This window comes from Rhamphochromis sp. 'chilingali', assembly GCF_963969265.1.
Source record: "Rhamphochromis sp. 'chilingali' genome assembly, chromosome: 17".
Lineage (NCBI taxonomy): Eukaryota > Metazoa > Chordata > Actinopteri > Cichliformes > Cichlidae > Rhamphochromis > Rhamphochromis sp. 'chilingali'.
In genome coordinates, this window is record NC_137944.1 from 20,525,879 (window position 1) to 20,545,868 (window position 19,990).

Genomic DNA, 19,990 nt, shown 5'->3' on the forward strand with positions numbered 1-19,990 from the left:
CGCACCTTTCTCACTTTTGGATGACAACTGCGGCAGAGAGATAACGGACAAACACTCAGCGAGAGCTCCGCGGCGAGGACAAGGGTTCACTGTTCGGGTAAAGGTTTCTCTGTCCTAAATAAAGTAATGAGGTAGAAAGTCAAAAAGTTAACCAACCCAACCGGCTATGGAACAGATTGGCACGGCTACGGTGAAGATGGACCAGAAGTTTGAGGAGATAGATTCAGAGGGCCGGTGGCAGAAACTCTACTCAGTAAGTCTGTTAGCATAGCAACCGCAAAGCTAACGCGGATTGTGAGTACTTAAAGCGCGCATTTATTGGAGTAAAACTAACAGTCCGGAATGCATTTACTATAAAGTTATAACCGTCTTTCCTAAATAATTTCCTTTGTAGCTCATTTTCATGATTTGCGTTATTTTTAGAAGTCGCTGACATACTTTACTTTTAATGTTACCGAAAGCTTAGTCAATGTCATAAGCCCGTGCATATGGTTGAAGCGATTAGCTACATTACATAGCTACGGACTTGTTTACACTGTTAAATCCGCTCTCCCCCCGGGAAGATCCTGCTCTTAGTTCATATGTAATGACTGCCGAAAGTTACCGCGTGTGTTTACGAGTAAACCAACTGGTTTTCTGATTGCTCTCATGTGATAATATATGCCTAGTGAAAATGCTCAGAGAGGGGCGGAACTGAAAATGTAACCGCTTGAATTTGGTACACGTAGTGATTTGTTTCATTACTTTTTCTTTTGTGTCGCTAAACCTTACTCCCGCTGTCCAGGAAATCAGGAACCAGTCCCACGAGTGTTCCTACAAAGTGGCAAAGTATCCGGAGAATCGCAACAGAAACAGATATCGGGATGTCAGTCCATGTAGGTAAACATTTGTATAAAGGCCAGACTGTTTACCTGTCAATTCACAGCCCATGCCCAAATAACATTTCCCTTATCCCACTTGCAGTCGATCACAGTCGGGTGAAGCTGAAGAACACAGAGAATGACTACATCAATGCAAGTCTGGTAGTGAATGAGGAAGCCCAGAGGAGTTACATCCTGACTCAGGCAAGTCCAAGGAGTTCTACACCATGGTTAACCCTCTGAGGTCTAAGTCATTATATGTGCTATCTCCTAACCCTAATCCTGCCCCACAAATGGTGCTTGGAATTTTATCAAACTAAAGCAAATACCTGAATCCCAAATATCTGTTGAGATGTTCAAAATATAACGCTGAATGTGATTCAGAACACGTTTTGCTTTTGTATGTACTATTTTACGTAGTTTAACAGTATCATTAGCGCATCATAAAGTGTTTAATAAGCTTCCACAACATGGGTCCACAAGATAGACAACATAATCATGGTTATTTTGTTGGCTTCAATCTGTTTTTGTGCAGTAGGACTTAGATGCCTCAAACTAAAACATACTTTACTGCTCTGTCATGTTTTTAGTTTGAAGTCTGCGCTTTTGACACAAGTTGAAACCTTAGACTCGGTGAGGATAAGGTTAAGATGCTAGGTCATCTTAAATCGGTCATGTAGTTTGGACACCAGAGTGTTAAGGATCTTGCTTTTAGGTCCATATAGTCCATTATTTATTAACACTGACTGATTATTTAGGCCCTAAAATATCTCTCTATATACACTTTTAGTTCTGTAATATTTATATGAATGTGGCTTTTCCCCCCAGTTCTTATCAAACTGTGTACATGTGGCTAGTTTGCATAATAGTTTCTGCATATGCCCTTCTTCTCCTCATAATTATTTATTATGTTAACCTGTGTACAATTACCACCCGGTTTGTTATTTAACCTCAGCCTCCAATTTCTAAAAATCCACAAAACCCAAACTAAAAGAGCTCAAAATAAATAAAGCAGGTTGGATGTTTCATTTGCTGTTAGACAGAGTTATTTGCATGTGGAAATAGACATAACACGGCACAGCAAATCCCTGAGCTGAGTAACTCAATCTGTTATCACAAGAAAACGAACTTCCAGGTGAGAATTTGACTAAGGGCGACCTGTTTAGAGATATCGACTCACACTTTTACCCCCATTCTCACATCAAAGAAGAAGCAAAGAGTTAAAGTCTGCATTAAAGTGGGAACATTAGGATTTTTTTTGTAATATTCAGGTTACTGGCTTGACTTGGCAGACGTGAATAGACCTGTTTGTAAGAGGTTATTAATGAGACTTACCTCTGAATGTAACCTAACCCTGTTTGACAAACAGAAACTGAAGTGGTCCTTCTTGCTTCCAGCGCCTCCTGAGACCAAAGCTCTTGTTCAGAATACAATTTTAATTTCTCCTAGTTATTTTGGATTAATTGGACCTGACAGTATAAAAACTAAGCATCACCAAACAAAGTTGTTTTTTCTTCTTATGGGGACACTTGGTTTGTTTTACACCATAAGACAATACAGTTACCAGTGTTTGACCCTTTAATCCCCAATTACTGTGGCTGTAAAACTACAAAATAATTCTGATCTTTGAGCTGGCATTTGAATTTTCTCTCTATCCCAAAATGTTTGATGAGTTATGGTAATGTGAAGCACACATGGTAAAACCTAGGCAGAGCTGATTTCCCTGTCTGTATTCAGACTACAGTACCTTGTAGATACTACTGTGTTGCCATGATACATCAAATATTGCCATAAAGTTGGTTTTCTCTATCTTCCGGATCAGTTTGAATTTTGTCTGTAGGACAAACAGTGACAGAATTACAGTCAGTTAAAGAGTGGCTGTGAAATGGACTGGCCGCTGAGCCGATGGTATATAAAGGGTGAACTTTATTGAGCAGAGTGAAGTATAAGGTGCATTATAGCTAAAAAAGTAAACCCCCCCATATGAGGAAAGCTGGTCATAGGAAGTTCCATAATGATCCATATGTGCTTATTCAAATCCTTTACACACATGGCACACCTGTGGCGGCTTCATTTATTATTTTAGCTCAGTTGTTCCTGATATGGAGATTAGCAGTCAGAAGTAGACAGTTAATCAAAATCCACATTGTTGTTACTGAGGCAGCTGAGCTATCATATGTCTGGTTGCACAGGTTCTGAGGTCCATTACACAGATTTAAAAATACTTCTTAGTAATTCTGTTCCTTTTACTAATTCAGACATGTTTTTGTTGTTAGTTTTATTGTTTAGTTTAATTTGCTTTGCTCATCCAGCCAAAGGACCGTGTCTAATGCCACAGCAAGTTCTTGTGAACTGTGGCCGTCTCTAACACAGTTCACAAGAACCACTATTCCTCTGAGTTTTTGTCATATTTAAGTGAAATAAAATATGCGCGTGGTGATTATCTAATAGCTCTTCACTTAAACTGTGCTGAAAGTCAAGGTCACATTTTTTTGTGAGTTGTAAAGGATTGTGACGGATGAGCTACTGTGTCATTGACGTTATGGCCAATTTAAATTCAACGTCATGAAAGTCCAGTAGTGCTTATTGTATCAATATTGTGCTAATAGATGTTTACCAACACTGTCATGACCTCTCTCATCCTTTATATTTAAATTCAGGACTTTGTATTAGCATGGCAGTTTGTATAAGATATTAATATAACACTAAGATATGGTATATATTAATTATACTCGGTGTGGTCAGTATATCTTCTGTGGTTGTGTGTTTGCTAGTAACTCAAAGAACAAGATATGGCAAAAGACATCCTGAAAACTGTGGAAATATATTTAGTTACATCATAAGCTGTGGATATTACACATGAACTGAAGCTTTCGTGTTTAAAAACAATCGCTGAAATACAGAGATGCTTTTGGAAGCAGCACGTCTCATCCAGCTTGCAGGCTGGCTGCCAGGGTTGCTGCTTGTCGGATAATGATGTCTAAATCTCTCTACCACCGGTTGTAATTGCAGTTTTGTTGAAAATATTTCTTTATATCACTAACTCTGTCAGTGATTTTTTTTTAGCCTTTACTAATTAAATCAGAATGACTGCAACAACATATTATATAATGACATTAAGATAAAAGTCATTTGAAACCTAAGAAATACCACAAGTTTGTGAAGCGAGAGAAGAGAGGTAGGCTAGAAGCTGTGAAACACTCACGTTAACAGAGTTTTATTTATCAGAAGGAACACTGATCTTTTATTGCTTCTTGAAAAGAATTAAAGGGTGTTTTCACATAATTAGCCTTTGAAATTCTTTTTATTGCTACGTTATCTGGCGTGACTAATAGTTGTTGACATTTTGAGGACACAGTTATTACAAATATCAGCTGAAATTCTCTCTTTAAGAGTCAGGAATTCATGCCACAAGAGTTGTGGTGATCATGTGACGGGTTTCAGTTGGTGCAAAACGTTGTATGAAACCAAAACCTTTACCATTGGTTCTTAACCAGACGTGCATTCTTCCTACACAGATTTGAATATTTTCAAGTCTTCAGGAAATGAAAGGACAAATGACTTCAACGGTCATCACCACAGTTAAACAGCCCGGGCTGATAAGACTCTTTATTTATGATTCTGCTCACCATGCACTGACTGCTACCTCGCTAATTTAAAGCTACTGAGCGTTTTCACGATTAAACACGACAACCCTGTATCGCGTGTTTCTCACTTCAGTAACAGATTGTAAAGAGTTGGGCCGGAGGATATTTTTGAGATGTTGACTAACAACATTTTTTAGTCTAGTCTTACACACTTGAGTTCTGTCAGTCATCCATAACATCCAGTGGGTTATTTTTTTTCACACTTTTTGTTTTCTTGTATTGCTTCTTTGGAGATGAGTCATCTGTGGTTTGTTAAAATGTTACAGCATCCCACTAGTCTGATCAGAGTCAGCTGAAAGTAGTTACACAAAGCAATCATTACACATTTAAAACTATAACCAAAATTGCAGCAGTTACTTTCCACATCAATAAATGTGATGATGATTTTTTTTTAAAACTTTTAATCCTTTAATTTTCTTTCTTTTTAATCCCGTATGTTATGTTTTCTTGGCTGTGATGATGGGCTTCTCTGTGGCTGACGACTGAAGACCGCGTAAAATGTTCCTCAGCATAACTCCAGAGAAATGGCTCGTGAGGTCAAGTTAATTCCTGTAGCACATTTAAAAACAAAGTGCTGTAAAATTATCAACAGAGTTTGAAAAAAAGGCATCATAAATTGAAACTCATTATGATTGAAATGCTGAAGAATAAAAAAGAGTTTTCAAAGAGTTTTGAATGTGTCTAATGTTGGAGAGGTCCTGATGTGAAGGAGCAGGGTTTTTTTAATATCAAAGAAATGAGCCGGTCATCTTGATGTTTAAGCACTTGTATTTTTTATTTCTGTTTAGCAGGAATGCAGCAGAGACTACTGACTACTGTACCTCTGTCTTATGTATTCTGAACATAAAGGCAGACTTTTAAGAGACTCATGAAAGACCTTTGACATTTTGATGGTTTTCAGCCCACCAATAATTTACTCAGCTCAGCCACATGGTAACCTTTAGCAGTTTTGATCTTTAACTCTTGCTGTCATGCGGCAAATCTCTGCGGCATGCTGACCATAAGATTAGAGACCAACCTCTGTGTGTTGCATGGCTAATATATTGAGTGGATCTGATGTTATTGTTCAAAGCATAGACATCACATGAATTTGTTTTGTGGACCTCCCACTCTTCCAGCTGTGTAACTGATTGAAGCGTTTGTTTGTTTTTCTGTTTATTTATTTATTTATTTTGTCCACAGGGCCCCCTCAGGAACACCTGTGGTCACTTTTGGCTCATGATCTGGGAGCAAAAGACCAAAGCAGTCATCATGCTCAACAGAGTCATAGAGAAAGGCTCGGTGAGTGTAGAGTACAGCAGATACAGATTACACTCTCTGGTATGACTTCTGTTATTCGACTGTGTGCACCCACACACAGAAATTTGCAGAAATATCAAATAGACCACAGAAAAACTTGTCAAGAGATCGACTGTTTTATCTTCAGCCACACACACACACACGCACACTTACTTGCTTGCTGGTAGTGTGAAATAATTTAAGCACTTTTTAGTGCTCATATTAAACTTTTTAAATGGTCAGATGTCAAGTAACACACCACATTTACATCCACGATGAAATATCCAATAATCATGACTGCATCCATGGATCCAATGACGTTTTCCTAAGAACTTCACAGCGAGGTCTCACAGTGTTTCGGTTTGATGTGTATTTGCAAAGGGTTCAATTTTCCCTCGTCTCATCACAACAGTAGAGAAATTCCCACATCCAAGTCTTGACTTGACTTCAGTTGTTAATTACTTTTAAGCTGGCCCAGGCCCACACTCTCTGGTAAATATTTTCATTCAAATCCTTCACTAAGCTTTAAGTAATCCTGTTAATAAACAGGGAAACAAACAAATGGACAGACCTAAGCATCACGTGACCTCCTTGGCAACAAAAAGCCAACATTTGGTAAAAAGAGGCAGTCGGTGATGGCGATGGATAATCTCAACCCCCCAACTGAGGCCTCACAGACAGCTGTTTACTCAACAGGGTCGGTTCCTTACACATCTTAGTATCGTCCTTTTCTGTAGCGATTTTAAATCTGGCTGAAAATGCAATCTTTTGTTTTTATTTTCCAAACCAGCATTCCTGAGATGTCACAATGTGATATTAAGCCCCTTTTTTTCATAATCACAACATTATCTGATAACAGCTCTACTGTGTTTTTTTTGCCTATACTGGCATGAAACCTGAAGGAATTTGTTTTTCTTACAACACTGGCCGACAGACCTCGCAAGGATGGCTTAAGTTGTCTTTTTCGACACGCTCGTGTTACTCTGCACACACTGAAACAATAACCTGGCATCCTTATATTTACACACTGCAAAAGCCATTTTGGAAAAGCTCCATTTGAGTGGGAGAAATGTGTTTTTGTGTTTTTGTTTGTTTGTTTTTTGTCTGGATGCAGAGCTGCAACATGAAACGTGAAAAAATGTGGGTTTATAAATTTTAGAGGCTTAATCTGTATGTACTCTCGCCCTCCTCCTGTCAGCAGGATTACTGGAATTCAGTGTTTTGACAGTGTGTTCACACACAGATGTATTGAGTGGATCTGGGATGCAGCCAAACCTCTCAACTCCTCTAACTCCAGTGATCCTGCAATGTTCAGATTAAACACGCACACTAAAAGTCTGTCGTGCAGAGCCAGAGCGTTCTCACTCCCGAGGCGTAACATGTCGACGTTTTGTCACGTCCCGCGGCGTTCCTGAGGAACGCGAAAGGAGACCTTCGGCGTTCTTATGGTACGCGGCGGGTTATGGCTGGAATCCAGTGCAATGACGCTCCCGCGGTAGTAGACGTTCCAGCCCTGTATTCCAGCCCTAAACCTAACCTTATCCCTAGCCCTGACCATAACCTTATTCCTGACCTTAACCAGGACTTTAATGATGTTAAATAGCGTGTTTCTAAGCGATTTGAAGAAAAAGAGCGAACATGTGTAGGTTCAGTCCAGACGGTTCTCATATTTCCTCTTTTTCCGAGGTCGTCATTTAGGAACGTGGTGGGTAGCCGAAAACGTAATATGGTGACGATTTGTCACCTAGCGTAAAATGTTACGCTTTGGGAGTGAGAACGGGTTGGCAGAGCAGCTGTGACCTCTCTGTTTCTCCGTAAAGCAGCTGAAGTGGATCCTGCTGGGTCATGAGATTCACTCTGTGCCGGTTTTCTTTGAAATGAAAGATACAGAGCACCTAATCAACAGATATTTTTAAACTCACAAGGATCTTCTCTGTAGATTGGCAAAGTTGAGTGATAAACTTAGACTTGCTGAATTGGAATTGAACAAGGCTTTACATTTGGCAGGGACTAACTGACATAAACGTCTACAGGAAGGAAGTACACAAATACTTTTTTTTACGCAGAGTTATACATGTTTTGTGTCATGTGACGTTAGCGTCAGTGTCACCGGGTAGAATTAAGAAGATATTTGACCGCAATGTGTGTAAAGTTATTATTCAGCGTCCCTGAATAGCCGCTTCTACTTCTCCTTTTAATGTGTGTGTTTCCTCTCATGTGATAGGAAAAGTGTGCCCAGTACTGGCCCACAGCAGAGGAAAGGGAGATGGCCTTCAGAGACACACGCTTCTTGGTCACACTGCTGTCAGAAGACACCAAGTCTTACTACACCACCAGAAGGCTGGAGCTGCAGAACATTCAAGTAGGCCACAGCATTACTCAGTGTGGGGAATTACCAGCAAAAGGTGGCGAAGGAGAAGTAAAATTTAGAGGTTTCACACCAAAGATTTGCCCTTATTCACTAATGACACATATTATTATTATGTTTTGTTTTTTTATCAGATTTTTACAAAGCTTTTCTCCCACGCAAACAAAGGTTTTGCAGTGTGGAGGTGGGAAGATGTCGATGGAAAATGTAAATGAGGTGCAAACGATGCAAGAGAGCAGTCTGATACGTTTTAAATAAATGGCAAATGCACAAAGTACAGCGTAAAATCAAATCATTTAATTTTGAGTTTCTGTAATCCTCCAGCTACTTGTTTCATCATATTTAAAATGAGCGCCAAAAGGAGCGTTCTTAATGGAAATTTACAGCCAAGTTTATTTTGCTGGATTGGTGTTTTTTCAGGAGCAGGTTTATTCAACAAAAAGAAACTGAAAGTGTTGTTGCTGACTTGTTTGCCAAGTCCAGTTCTTAAACGGAAGTAACCTCCAGTTACCCCAGTCAGCACTGATAAAGACAACTGAAAGTGTAAATACACATAGAGCAAAGTTTTAGAGTTTAACTGCTAGTGAGCCCTGCTTTATCTCCTTTCACAGACAGGGGAGAAAAGGGAGCTCTACCACTTTCATTACACAACGTGGCCCGATTTTGGTGTCCCCGAGTCCCCGGCTTCCTTCCTAAACTTCCTCTTTAAGGTGCGGGAATCTGGAGCACTGGGCACAGATCAAGGACCAGCTGTGGTGCACTGTAGCGCTGGAATCGGACGCTCAGGGACGTTTTCACTAGTTGACACATGCCTGGTCCTGGTAAGTCCTGGGTCTTTGTTCTACGCAAGCTCCGACTGAATGCGTTTCATGTATTTTTGCTACCTCCACCAAGGAGATTATTTTTGTAGTAGTGTTTGCGTGTGTGTCATTCTGCCTGTAAGCACAATAGCTTGAAAAGCTTTGAATGAATTTTGATAAAACTTTGTAGGGGTGTAGAGTGGGGTCATGTTAATGGTCCATTAAAATTTGGCTTACATCCACCAATGTCTTCAGGGTCAACATATTGATTTAATGGTCGAAAATTACTAAAAAAGCTTTATAACTTAGAAGCTACAAGTCTTAGAAGCTTGCAGTGTATTGTCAACATATAGAAAGTATGGTATATAGAAAGATTTATCATATCATGCCACATTTGACCTCTGATCTTTCCTTCACAGTCAACAGATTGAGCTAAAGGTCAAAGAGATAATAATGCTATATAGAGATATTTTAAAATGTGTTTCTTACTGCCATTGTTTGTATTGACAACATAGAGGCAGTGCTATATGGGGATTCTAAGTATATGGTTACTTTGGACCTCTGTCCTCTTCTTCAAGGTGAAATAAGGTCAAACCGCCATAAAAGATCTTTTGTGTTTAAAACTCTCCTTAAATTCTGCTGCCTTTGTTTGTATTGGCAACATTTAAGAAATGAAACTGATACATGGGGATTTTAAAAATCACTTTATAGTTTGGATCGAAGTTTAATTGTGTCAGGTTTGACTTTTGACCTCACTTTTACATTTCACATATGCCTTTCCTTCGAGTTGACCTCAGAATCTGTTATTTTCAATGTACTACACATTTTCTTATTTACGTTGAAAAAGGACAAAGAAAACAAAAACAAAATATATATACACAAAATACAATACTGTTCTCTTAAATGTAAATACTGCCCAGAGGGTGCGCTGCCCTGGGCGAGGTTTGCCCTCTTTGACCTGTGCTTATTTTAAAGATTAACACACAAGTTATTATTTGACATTTGTATGTGCACTTTATGTTAAGAAATGGCATGAGCTCAGTAACTTTCGTAATGAATCTATTGGCGCTTAAATATGAAAATAATTGTGTTTGAATGTCTGACTGACGCACCTTAAGCACATAGATATAAGAGAAAAAATGCCGAAAAAATAAAAGTGAAGTACATTTACGTTTATCCCACACTCCAAATACAACACAGTTTTGCATTTTGAGAAAACGCAGTGTAAGGGTACAAAAATATTTTTAAAACTTCTACACTGAAATTATGGCTGTCTTTGCTTGCCCTTCCTCCTAAAAGAGCACAGTAAGGTGTAGCTTTAGAGGCAGGTTTTGATAGTTTATATAACATCCTGGAAATAAAGCCTGTTGGGAAATGTCAGAAAGCTCCTTTTTCCTCTAAACCAGCTGGCAAGCTGTCACTGTGTTTGTGTTTCATTGACAGAATCTGGCAGGCTTCCAGAGTGATAATGTTGTACTGTAGTTAACCATTCACTGTCCTTATTTTATGTGAGAGTTTACTCACTATAGCCTTCCAAAACAGACAGTGCTTTGAATAAATACAGGATTAACTTAAAAATACAGACTCAAACATTCAGGTTATTTACAAGTTTATGCTGTAGATGAAAAAATAATGGAGATTAAATTGATTTGGATTTCCCTTTGAAAACATGGGTTAACATAAAGAGATTTGGGATTTCCTTCTGGTTAATGGAAATGTGTATTATTGCTGTATCTTCTAGATGGACAAGAGGAAAGACCCCTCATCAGTAGACATCAAAAGCATCCTGCTGAACATGAGGAAATACCGAATGGGCCTGATTCAGACTCCTGATCAGCTGCGATTCTCATACATGGCTGTCCTTGAAGGGGCAAAGTTTATCATGGGAGACTCATCTGTACAGGTAGCTGTTCCAGACAGGAATAAAAAAATAAAAAACAATTAGGTGACTTTCTTTCTCAATCCGTTGTTCGTGTGTAAAATTGGAGGCCTGTGTGTAGTCCCACTTTTTTAGCAGGAGTTATTTTTTTCTGAAAAAGATTTAGAATCAGCAGACTGTGAAATATTTTCATATTTTACTGGGGGCTTACTTTGTGAATTAGTCAAAGAGAGATGGTGGAATATTTGGGGATTGGAAAGCCAGGCTGACAACTTGAGATCTGAAGGCTCAAACAAAGTATTACAATAAGCCCAGTGTGAATTACAATGCAAGAAAATGATAACTAAAACATTGGTATTCTGTTCTTCCATTTAAACTTAGACTGTGTGTTGAGTCTGAGCTTTTCTAGGACACATAGATAAACACAAGTATAGCAGTAAATATAAATCAAACGCATGGTATCTGTTTACTTTATATGGAAGGAATATTATTTATCTACAAAATCCCCAAGTTGTAAATCAAGGGAACTATATTTGTCAGTAAGGGAGCCACATTATGGCCACACTGATTTGGTTGGTGTGCATCACTATGATCCTGCTGGGTGCAATGTGTTCCCAAGAAAATTATTGCTTTTTGCTTCCTGCGCACTTGTTGAAGTAGTAAACATAAATTTTTTGTTGCGCAAAAGGGCGAGTGTGCAATTGTAAAGCGCAAACTGCGTCCAGGATGGAAACAATTGTATTATACTGCTAATACAATATATGCTAATACAATACAACTTTGACTCTTTGCAAACATCTGCACAGACAGCATGCAAATGCTAAGCTAGGCAAGACTCAGAGTGATGTTAAAGCTGAGTGCATGCAGTCCTCAGCCCAGCACCCAGAGCCTGATCTTCAACACGTAACAAAGGAAGTGTTGAGCAGTCAGACTATACCCTCCATTACTCCCTGTTGATGTTTCTACAGTAGAATCACCATGGCGATTGCCATGTAACGTGTAGTGTAACTAATTACTCCCTCGAGGGAGTAGTTAACTAACAATAAATGTGTAATACATTACCCCAACACTGCTACAAACCGAATACAAAGTCAACTTTTAGTCTTTACTTACAAAATAACTGTTTCCGTCTTTGCTCTCTGTCTTCAGCAATTATTGTGGAGATGAAGACAAGAGCAGACAAGGACACAGCAGTAATGTATTCAGAGCTAATAGGTTTAGAAGACTGCGATACACACTACCAAATTCTTCTTAAAATTTAGGTTTTGTTTTCTTTTGAGAGTCCTAAAAGGTAGACAGATTTTACATTGTATTGTCTTTGAATCCTTATCCTTGAAAAATGCTATCTGAGACAGTCCTTTACATGCAGCACCAGGCGCTCTGCGTTGTATTTACGTATTTAACCTCATAAACCTAACCTGCTCTATATACTTTTGTTGCACAATGTCATTTTACAGAGTGGAAACACACAGAATGTTTTGTCACTGGAAAAAAGTACTGCTGTTCCCATCCTGTTTGCTGTCAATCTTTCCGTGTAGAATCAATGGCGGGAATTATCCAAGGAAGATCAGGAGCCGCTATCAGAGTCTCCCCCTGCACCTCAGCCACAGGCCAGGTGTCCGACGGAGCGGCACAATGGCAGCCAGCAGGAGGACGGAGGGGACTACAGACAGGACGGCAAAGCGCCTGCACAGTCTCCCTGCAAGGAGCAGGAGCTCGATGGCAGCACAGCACAGTCAGTACAGTGAGTCTGATAAACAAAAAGCGTGTGTAGATTATCAGCCAATAATCAGCTGATTGACCTATTACTGGTTCAACTTCTAACAAAGTATGAATGTCAGAGTGAGGATAGATGTAAAGTGAATCCGATGAAACCCATAAAAAATAGAAGAAAAAATTAAACTGGGATTAAAAAACCAAACAAAACAATGAAATTAACTGAAATGACACTTTGTACTTAAATTTTAAATGGCAAACTTAGAGGAAACATCTTTAGTTTTAGACTTTTTCAGTTTGGTCACATTTGTCAGCACAGCCGATTGTCATTATAAAGTGTGTTTTAAAACTGGTCTGACTTCTTTATTCTATCCCAGGCAATTACTTCCCACATTATAATAACTGAAAATACTGAAACTTACACTGATTCTAATGAGAACCAAACTGAAATGAGAAAATCCACTCTGGAAACAAATCTGAGAAAAACTAGAATCTATAAAACCAGGAGTAAAAACTGATGACAAAATGTTAAACTATACCGTCTCTGTTTGGTGTCATTTGGACTTGGCTACAGGCTACATGTGTAAAAAAAAATTAAATGTACCGTTGTTACTAAACAACTGTTTACCTGCGTTCCTCCTTTCTACGCAGAAAACGACGCAGGGAAGACAGCATCTCCAAATCGAGCACAGCCAAGACACCCCAAAGCAAGTCCAGGACAAATGACTCTGAGAGGAAGAGAAAAAGGTGATTAAAGTTTTGGTTTAAACCACTTTTTACTCTCTTTTTTGTTTTTTATAGTCAAATCATCAAGTTGGTGTTCTCTGGGATGATTTTTCATGCACCATGTCAGTACCTGCTGAAATTTGGACTGCCAAGCGTTACATATGTGTGTAAAAAATAATCAACGTGGGCAAATTTAGGTAGTCCATTGGGGTTAATTACCCCAATGGAAGTCAGGTACACCACTGTGTTGTATTTAATAAATGGCTTTAGCAGTAAGCGAGGTGTTAAAATGCATAAATTGAGGCATCGAATGATTTTGCACTCTCTTAGGTCTTTATTTTCTTGTAGACAGCGGAGAAGAATTTTTATTTGACCACTGTTACGATGTCAAATACAAGAGGATACAAGTCATTTTTCAGCTACACTTTAATTTACTTTAAGGGATACACAGGCTTTCCCAGTGTGTGACTTAAACCTCTAATAGCAGAAGTTACCCCAAGTCGGTCTTGAAACTTCATTTTTTTTAGCTTTTATAATTTTCTGTTTCTGTTTCTCATAATTCTTATGCATCGACTCCTCTAGCCTAGCCAGCTGACACACAGCTTACGTTCTCATGAAGGCACAGGTTGACACCTTATTTCTGATGACAGTGCACCTCAAGAGAAAAAAAAAACTGCTTCTCACTGAATCACTTCTGAGAAGGCAGCCTTTGTTGTGTGACATGTCAGCGTTGTTCCAGTAATACAGGCAAAACGGCGCCATTTCTGTGAAGATCTTACACTGTTGTTGTGGTTCTCCTGGACAGTTTGGGCTGCATTTGCTGCACATGACAAGAGCTCGGCTGTCCGGCGGGGGGCGGTGTATCTTTACCCCCCTCTGAGGCAGCAACGACAACCACGGAGAGCGCGTTTAACGGACGAAATTTACCCGCAGCTTTAAAAAAACAAAACAAAAGAAAGAACACCCACTCTTGTACATGGAGGTCTGTGTGTTTGCGTGTGTGCAGGTGTGTGTATGTAAGTGTGTATTGCCGTGTTTTCTCTTGGGGTTTTGTTCTTCCTTTGATGATTTGCTTGGCTCTTGTGGTTTTGGAGTTGTTAATTTTGGCTGCACTCTAGCATGCTGCGCGAGTGTGAGTACATTTGTGGTTGTTGGTTTTCGAAACTCTGAAATGTCAGGTTCGGTTGGAACAATGCAAAATGCTAATTATTATTATGCATCATATATTTGAATTTGCCGTCAGCGTTTTATCTCTGCAGTAAACCCTGTCAAGAAAGTGGGCGTACGAAAGATTAATCAACAACCTCTGCTTTGAAAATAAAAGTCATGCAAGGAAGGAGGCCTGGAAAGAGAAGGCAGAAGCATAGATTGTCCCTTGGCAGTTATAGAAAAATACATCAGTGATTGGACCTTTGATGAAGCCCTCCATCCTGCCGTTCTGACAAATGAGGAGTGGGTCTGACTGAAAACCCAGCTGAGTCTACTGATGGTCAAACGCCCACAGCTTCAGTTTTAAAATCTTGATACATGTGCTCCAGCGGAAATCCACTCGGTGTTTTGTCAGTCGATGTATTTCTGAAATATTCGGTTGTTGTAAGCAGCTGAAAGTGCGCCTCTATGGATCAAACGCCACATCAAGATGCAGTCAGCGCTAACTTTTGAAAAATCAGCAGTCTTAGCTGCTCACAGCAGTTTGCTTTCTGTTTTCACAAAGCTCATTTTAAGCTATTTGCTGGCTAACACACAAAATAAGCAGCACTGCCAAAGTAGCAGTGAAACACCAGAAAAGCTTTTTTTTTAAAAAGGCTCTGGTTCCAGATGTGAATTTCCCCATTCATTTTCTCTATTTACTTTTCCTAAAATCCTCATACTGAGAGTTTTAGGCCTTGATCAAAGCCAAACAACCCATGAGGTAAAGCATGACCATAAAAATCTTTGTTTGGGATCACAAAATTAAAGGAAAACAAAAGAAAAAAGGTGCATTACTGGGTACACAATTAATGGTGAAGAAATTACTCGTCCCAATAGTGCAAAACCTAATCAAACTGAATTCTTTTCATTTCTGTATTGCTGTAAAATAATAGTGTTGTGTGTGTGTGTGTGTGTGTATACATATATATATGTATATATATATATATATATATATATATATATATATATATATATATATATATATATATATATATATATATATATATATGTATATATATATATATATGTATATATATATATGTATATATATATATATATATATATATGTATATATATATATGTATATATATATATATATATATATATATATATATATATATATATATATATATATATATATATATATATATATATATGTGTGTGTGTGTGTGTGTGTGTGTGTGTGTGTTTGTGTTTAGTAAAGGATAGTGTAGTTGTGTGTATGGTACAGTTCTTTGTTCCCGATTGCAGTGACAGCTCTTGCAGTTTCTGAACTTTCTTCCCACTAAGCAATCTGCAGATTTAAACATTGCCACGGTAACACCAGCCTCCACCAATCACAGACGTTGCCGATTCAATTTAAGATTGTGGGTAGGCTAGTTTTGTTTTTTTGGTTTTATGGCCCATAATCAAAAATCCTCCTGGAGAACATGAATGGGATTTTTACTTCTGGAACCTCACCTGTGTCATTGTAACATTTGTGAGAGGAAGCAGCCAGAAGTGCATCTCAAACACACAAATCAAAGAGTTCAAAGATATATTGATGTATTTTCAGGATGATAATTAAAAAACAGTCTAAAGAGTACACAGCTGATTGCAGCTGCCTGTGGCTCTGCTAAGGCGTACCCTGATTTGTGATCCTTTTTCTTCTAACTTAATGCAGACAGTAAAATATATTAAAATAATCTTGTTGAATTCGGAAAGCCTCCCTAAACAGTTGCCCCCCACATAGAAAGAATGCAGGTTTAAAGAACATCTGCTTTGGCTTAACTTTTTAAAATAATGAGTGGATATGTCTGGATTTGCTGCATGTTTTTTCTATCTTGAGGACTTTATTGTGTCTGTTTTCCTAGTGGATTTGTGTATTGTGAAGTGCATCAATTGTGTTTTGGACTTTATAAAGTTTGAATATTAAATCAGCAGCTTTTCTTACTTAAACAGGCTGGAAGATCAAAAACACTTCCTGTTGCTCAACTAACAACTAATTTTTAGATCGTTTTCTTTTCTTTTCTTTTTTCTTTGCTTGTGTGTCTGGAAATAGTTGAAGTGCCTGTAAGTTACGTAAAGCGCTTCAGTGTTTACTTCTATCCAACCAACAGTCCCAGACCTCAAAACGGAAGAGGCTGAAACTACACACATGTAGTTTGATGTGTTATTAAAGCAGTCAGAGTTAATGTAAGTGTAATTTCAGGCCCGACTCCAGCTCTACAGCAGTCATCTACGTTCTTCATTTTAGCACTGATCATTAGATCTAATGGAGAGGGCAACTTTTGCTTTACTTTACAAAAATATTGAACATTTCTCTGAGATGTGGGGAAAAGCTTGGCTGTATCCGTAACATACCATTGTTGGTTGTGATTACACTACGTCTTTACCCTTGCACGTTGGAACTGGAGGAGCTGGTTTGGTAGCTCACTTTGACTCTATGACTACATACTACAGTTGTGTGCAGGGCTTTTCCTGCCTAGAGGAATTTCTGGCACCCTCCAGAAAGTGCAATAAAAATCACTGCCATTGTTTGTTGAAATAGAATTTACTCGAGCATGATAGACTTGAATTAACACAGACTCCTTACCTTTACTGTACTCTGGGTGCGGCTGGGTACTACACTGTAGCATTTCTGTATACCTGAACTTCAGTAGTGTGTTGGTAACGTTCCCCACAGAAGCACAGATTCATACAGTACCACAGCCAAGTGTACGCATCATCAGCAGCACAGGGCAAACCACACCAGCAGTCGAAACATGAGCAACTTCAGCAGCTGGATACTGTTGGAGGTTGGCCTTTTAAAACAAACACTGGGCACTGAAATATCATATTGGTATCTAAAGTCTTTCACATGCAAGGCAATGCAAAGCTAGTCCTAAAAGCAAAGAACGAAACAGGGATGTCTTTGGACGCTTTAAAATAACGAAACATTTTCGTGTTTCAGCTGAAAGCTTCTGAACCACTCGGGGGTTTTCCTGGCTCTCATCGAGCCTTTGGAGGGTACATAAATATGATTGGTTGAGACAAAGACCTCAAGTTACAAAAGGTTACTATGGTATTGCTGGCCATAAACAAATAAACAGTTGTGGTGATCTTTTTCTTTTGGGGGGGATTTTTGTATGCAGGAAACCCCCTGTGAGTGTGACGAGTTTTATTAAGCATAACAGCTGCTTTTGCTGCTCTGATAGTCGGTCTGATGTTGATGTGATCAAAGTGATCTTTAGATTCCTGCTTTCTGCGGTTTCATCACGGCAGCTCGGCCAAGCCTAAGATACTAACGGGATTTTTCGTAGCACGGCTTCCTTTGATCACTCTTAAGCTTCACTGACCGACAGAAAAAAGTTTTTTTGAGTTTAACAGGAACTTATTTTTCTTTATTTTCTTTTCACAGGGCGAAAACCAGCGACTACTAACCACCTCCACCTGTAGCCACAACTCTGGCAGCAAAGCCAACATCGGCAGGGAACTCCAGCTCTCTCCCAATCTTCCTCACCTCCATGTCCTCAGCTAGCGCTCCTTTTCCTTTTCATTGCTTGTGTGTCTTTTTTTTTCCTTGCATACCGGCCTATCATCATTAGTTAGAGCCAACATTTCTGTTTCTTCTACCATCAGGAACACATCACGTCCACCTCCGGCTCACCTTTCCGATCTCTCATCCTCATTGTTTACAGTGGACACTTTGACATTCGTTTAAAGACAAGCACACCAGCGCTTTACCCCTCTGGCCACACCTCAACCTTAAACTGTCAATGCTGCTTCCGGAGTCAAAAGATTTGTTTTTTCTTTCTCTCGCTCTCTTTTTTGGCATTAATAATATTATTTTGCAGCTTTCTCATTCTTTTACGCTCATTTACATTCATGAAATTCAGACTGAAAATAGGGGCTATGCATTGCCAATTTGTAATGCTGTTTATATGTGTATTTTTGGAAAAGGGTAAAAAACATTTTTTCAGAGGCAAAAGTAAAAAATGTTCTATTTTTTTATAATAAATTACTTGAAGTTTTTCAGGTGATGTGGGGCCGGCTGAATGAAACACACTGTCTCGCTCCCATGTGAGAAATTCAGTGACATGTAATGTTTCCATGATGTACATAGTGTTCTTCTTTTTTTTTTTAAGAGAGATGTGTACAAAATGACATATTTTTGCTTGTAAAGGAAACCCTGAATACCAAAAGAAGAAGAAAAAAGGACGAAAGCTTATGTTACACACCTGGATAAAGTAGAAAGCTGATTTAAAGCTGACTTGTTCTCCTTTTGAAACAAATTGTCTTAAGTTTGTTTTTGTTTTTTAGAGTGTAATCTGTAATTAAAACTGGTATCATCTAGTTTACATACAAACTGTTCTTCTGTGGTTATTTATCTACAAACCTGTTGGTTTGGTGCTATATTAATTAAATATAACAATAATAATAATAATATTAAAACAATAATATATGTCTTCTTTTGGATGAAAAGAAGTTGGATAAATTGGAAGAATTAGTATTTGGTTAGCTAAAATTATCAGTTGTAAGCTAAACGAAGATTACAAAGACACATAACCATCCATAAAATTATATTTAGTCATTTTTTAAATGTAATTTTATGATGATTTGGTGTTCAAGATGTAAAACTAAACATTTTTAGTAGCAGGAGGATAGATTTTTGTCAGTTTTTCCTTTAGTTTTCATACTAAGCTAAACTAGCAGTATGTAGGTTGTTGCCCACAGTGGTTGTAAATGCTGAGACCCAGTAAATATAGTAAGAGCTATACAACAGAAAAAACCCAGTTTAAAATAGTTGTGTTTGTCCATGAACAATTTATTGTGTTCAAATTTTATTCTATGTTGTATTTTGTTGGTTTACTTCCGTGGCATCTTATAATCTTCTATCTAATTTCAGGATGTGAGAGAATCCTAAAATTTAGGATAAGAAATATTGTCAGTATTAAAATATTTGAATTAAAAACCTGAATTAAAACTATATAGAAAACAAAATGCAGCTTCTTGCTTAAGAAATGGGACGACTAATAAAAACAAGACTTGGAAGTGGGCGTGGTCAGCACCAGAAGCAGTCTGAACTGCTGATGACAGGACAGTTTTGACTGTCTCATTGTTGCAGCAGATTCATCAGACCAGGAAATATACTTCCAAATTTATTCTATTGTTTAGTTTTGAAGCCTCAGTTTCCTGTTCTTGGCTGACTGGAGTGGCACCCAGCGTGGTTTGCACTTCTGCATATCTCATTTGTAACCAGTAATTCTGAGTTACTACTGATTTCCTGTCAGCTCAAAGCAGTCCTCTGCTTCTCCTCTGACACCAACAAGGTATCCAGAAAATCACTGGATATTTGATCCTTTTCAGACCATTCTCTGGAAACTCTGGAGATGGCTATGTGGGAAACTCCCAGCAGATCAGCAGTTTGTGAAATACTCTGACCAGCACGTCAAACAACCACACCACATTCACCAGTGGCTTAAATGATTTTTCTTCCTCATTCTGAGGCTTGTTTTGAACTTTAGCATGTCATCTCAAGCATGTCTACATGCTTAAATGCACTG

At 38.5% G+C, this 19,990-nt stretch overlaps 1 protein-coding gene across 3 annotated transcripts; it reads left to right on the forward strand.

The window, feature by feature from the left end:
* Nucleotides 1-27: 27 nt before the first annotated feature.
* ptpn2b (protein tyrosine phosphatase non-receptor type 2b) lies at nt 28-18,792 on the forward strand (the record flags this gene model as incomplete). 3 transcript variants are annotated; one of them, XM_080862816.1, is made up of 10 exons in its annotated part: nt 28-253; nt 785-875; nt 964-1,064; nt 5,690-5,788; nt 8,010-8,147; nt 8,765-8,974; nt 10,695-10,856; nt 12,371-12,576; nt 13,200-13,295; nt 17,845-18,792. In XM_080862816.1, the coding sequence occupies exons 1-10, from the start codon at nt 167-169 to the stop codon at nt 17,864-17,866; spliced, it is 1,212 nt and encodes a 403-aa protein (XP_080718942.1). In that variant the 5' UTR covers nt 28-166. The 3 variants fall into 3 exon arrangements, with proteins under 3 accessions (XP_080718942.1, XP_080718943.1, XP_080718944.1); XM_080862817.1 differs by having other exon boundaries at nt 12,371-12,567; XM_080862818.1 differs by lacking the exon at nt 17,845-18,792 and having other exon boundaries at nt 12,371-12,567; nt 13,200-13,299.
* Between the last annotated feature and the right edge of the window lie 1,198 nt (nt 18,793-19,990).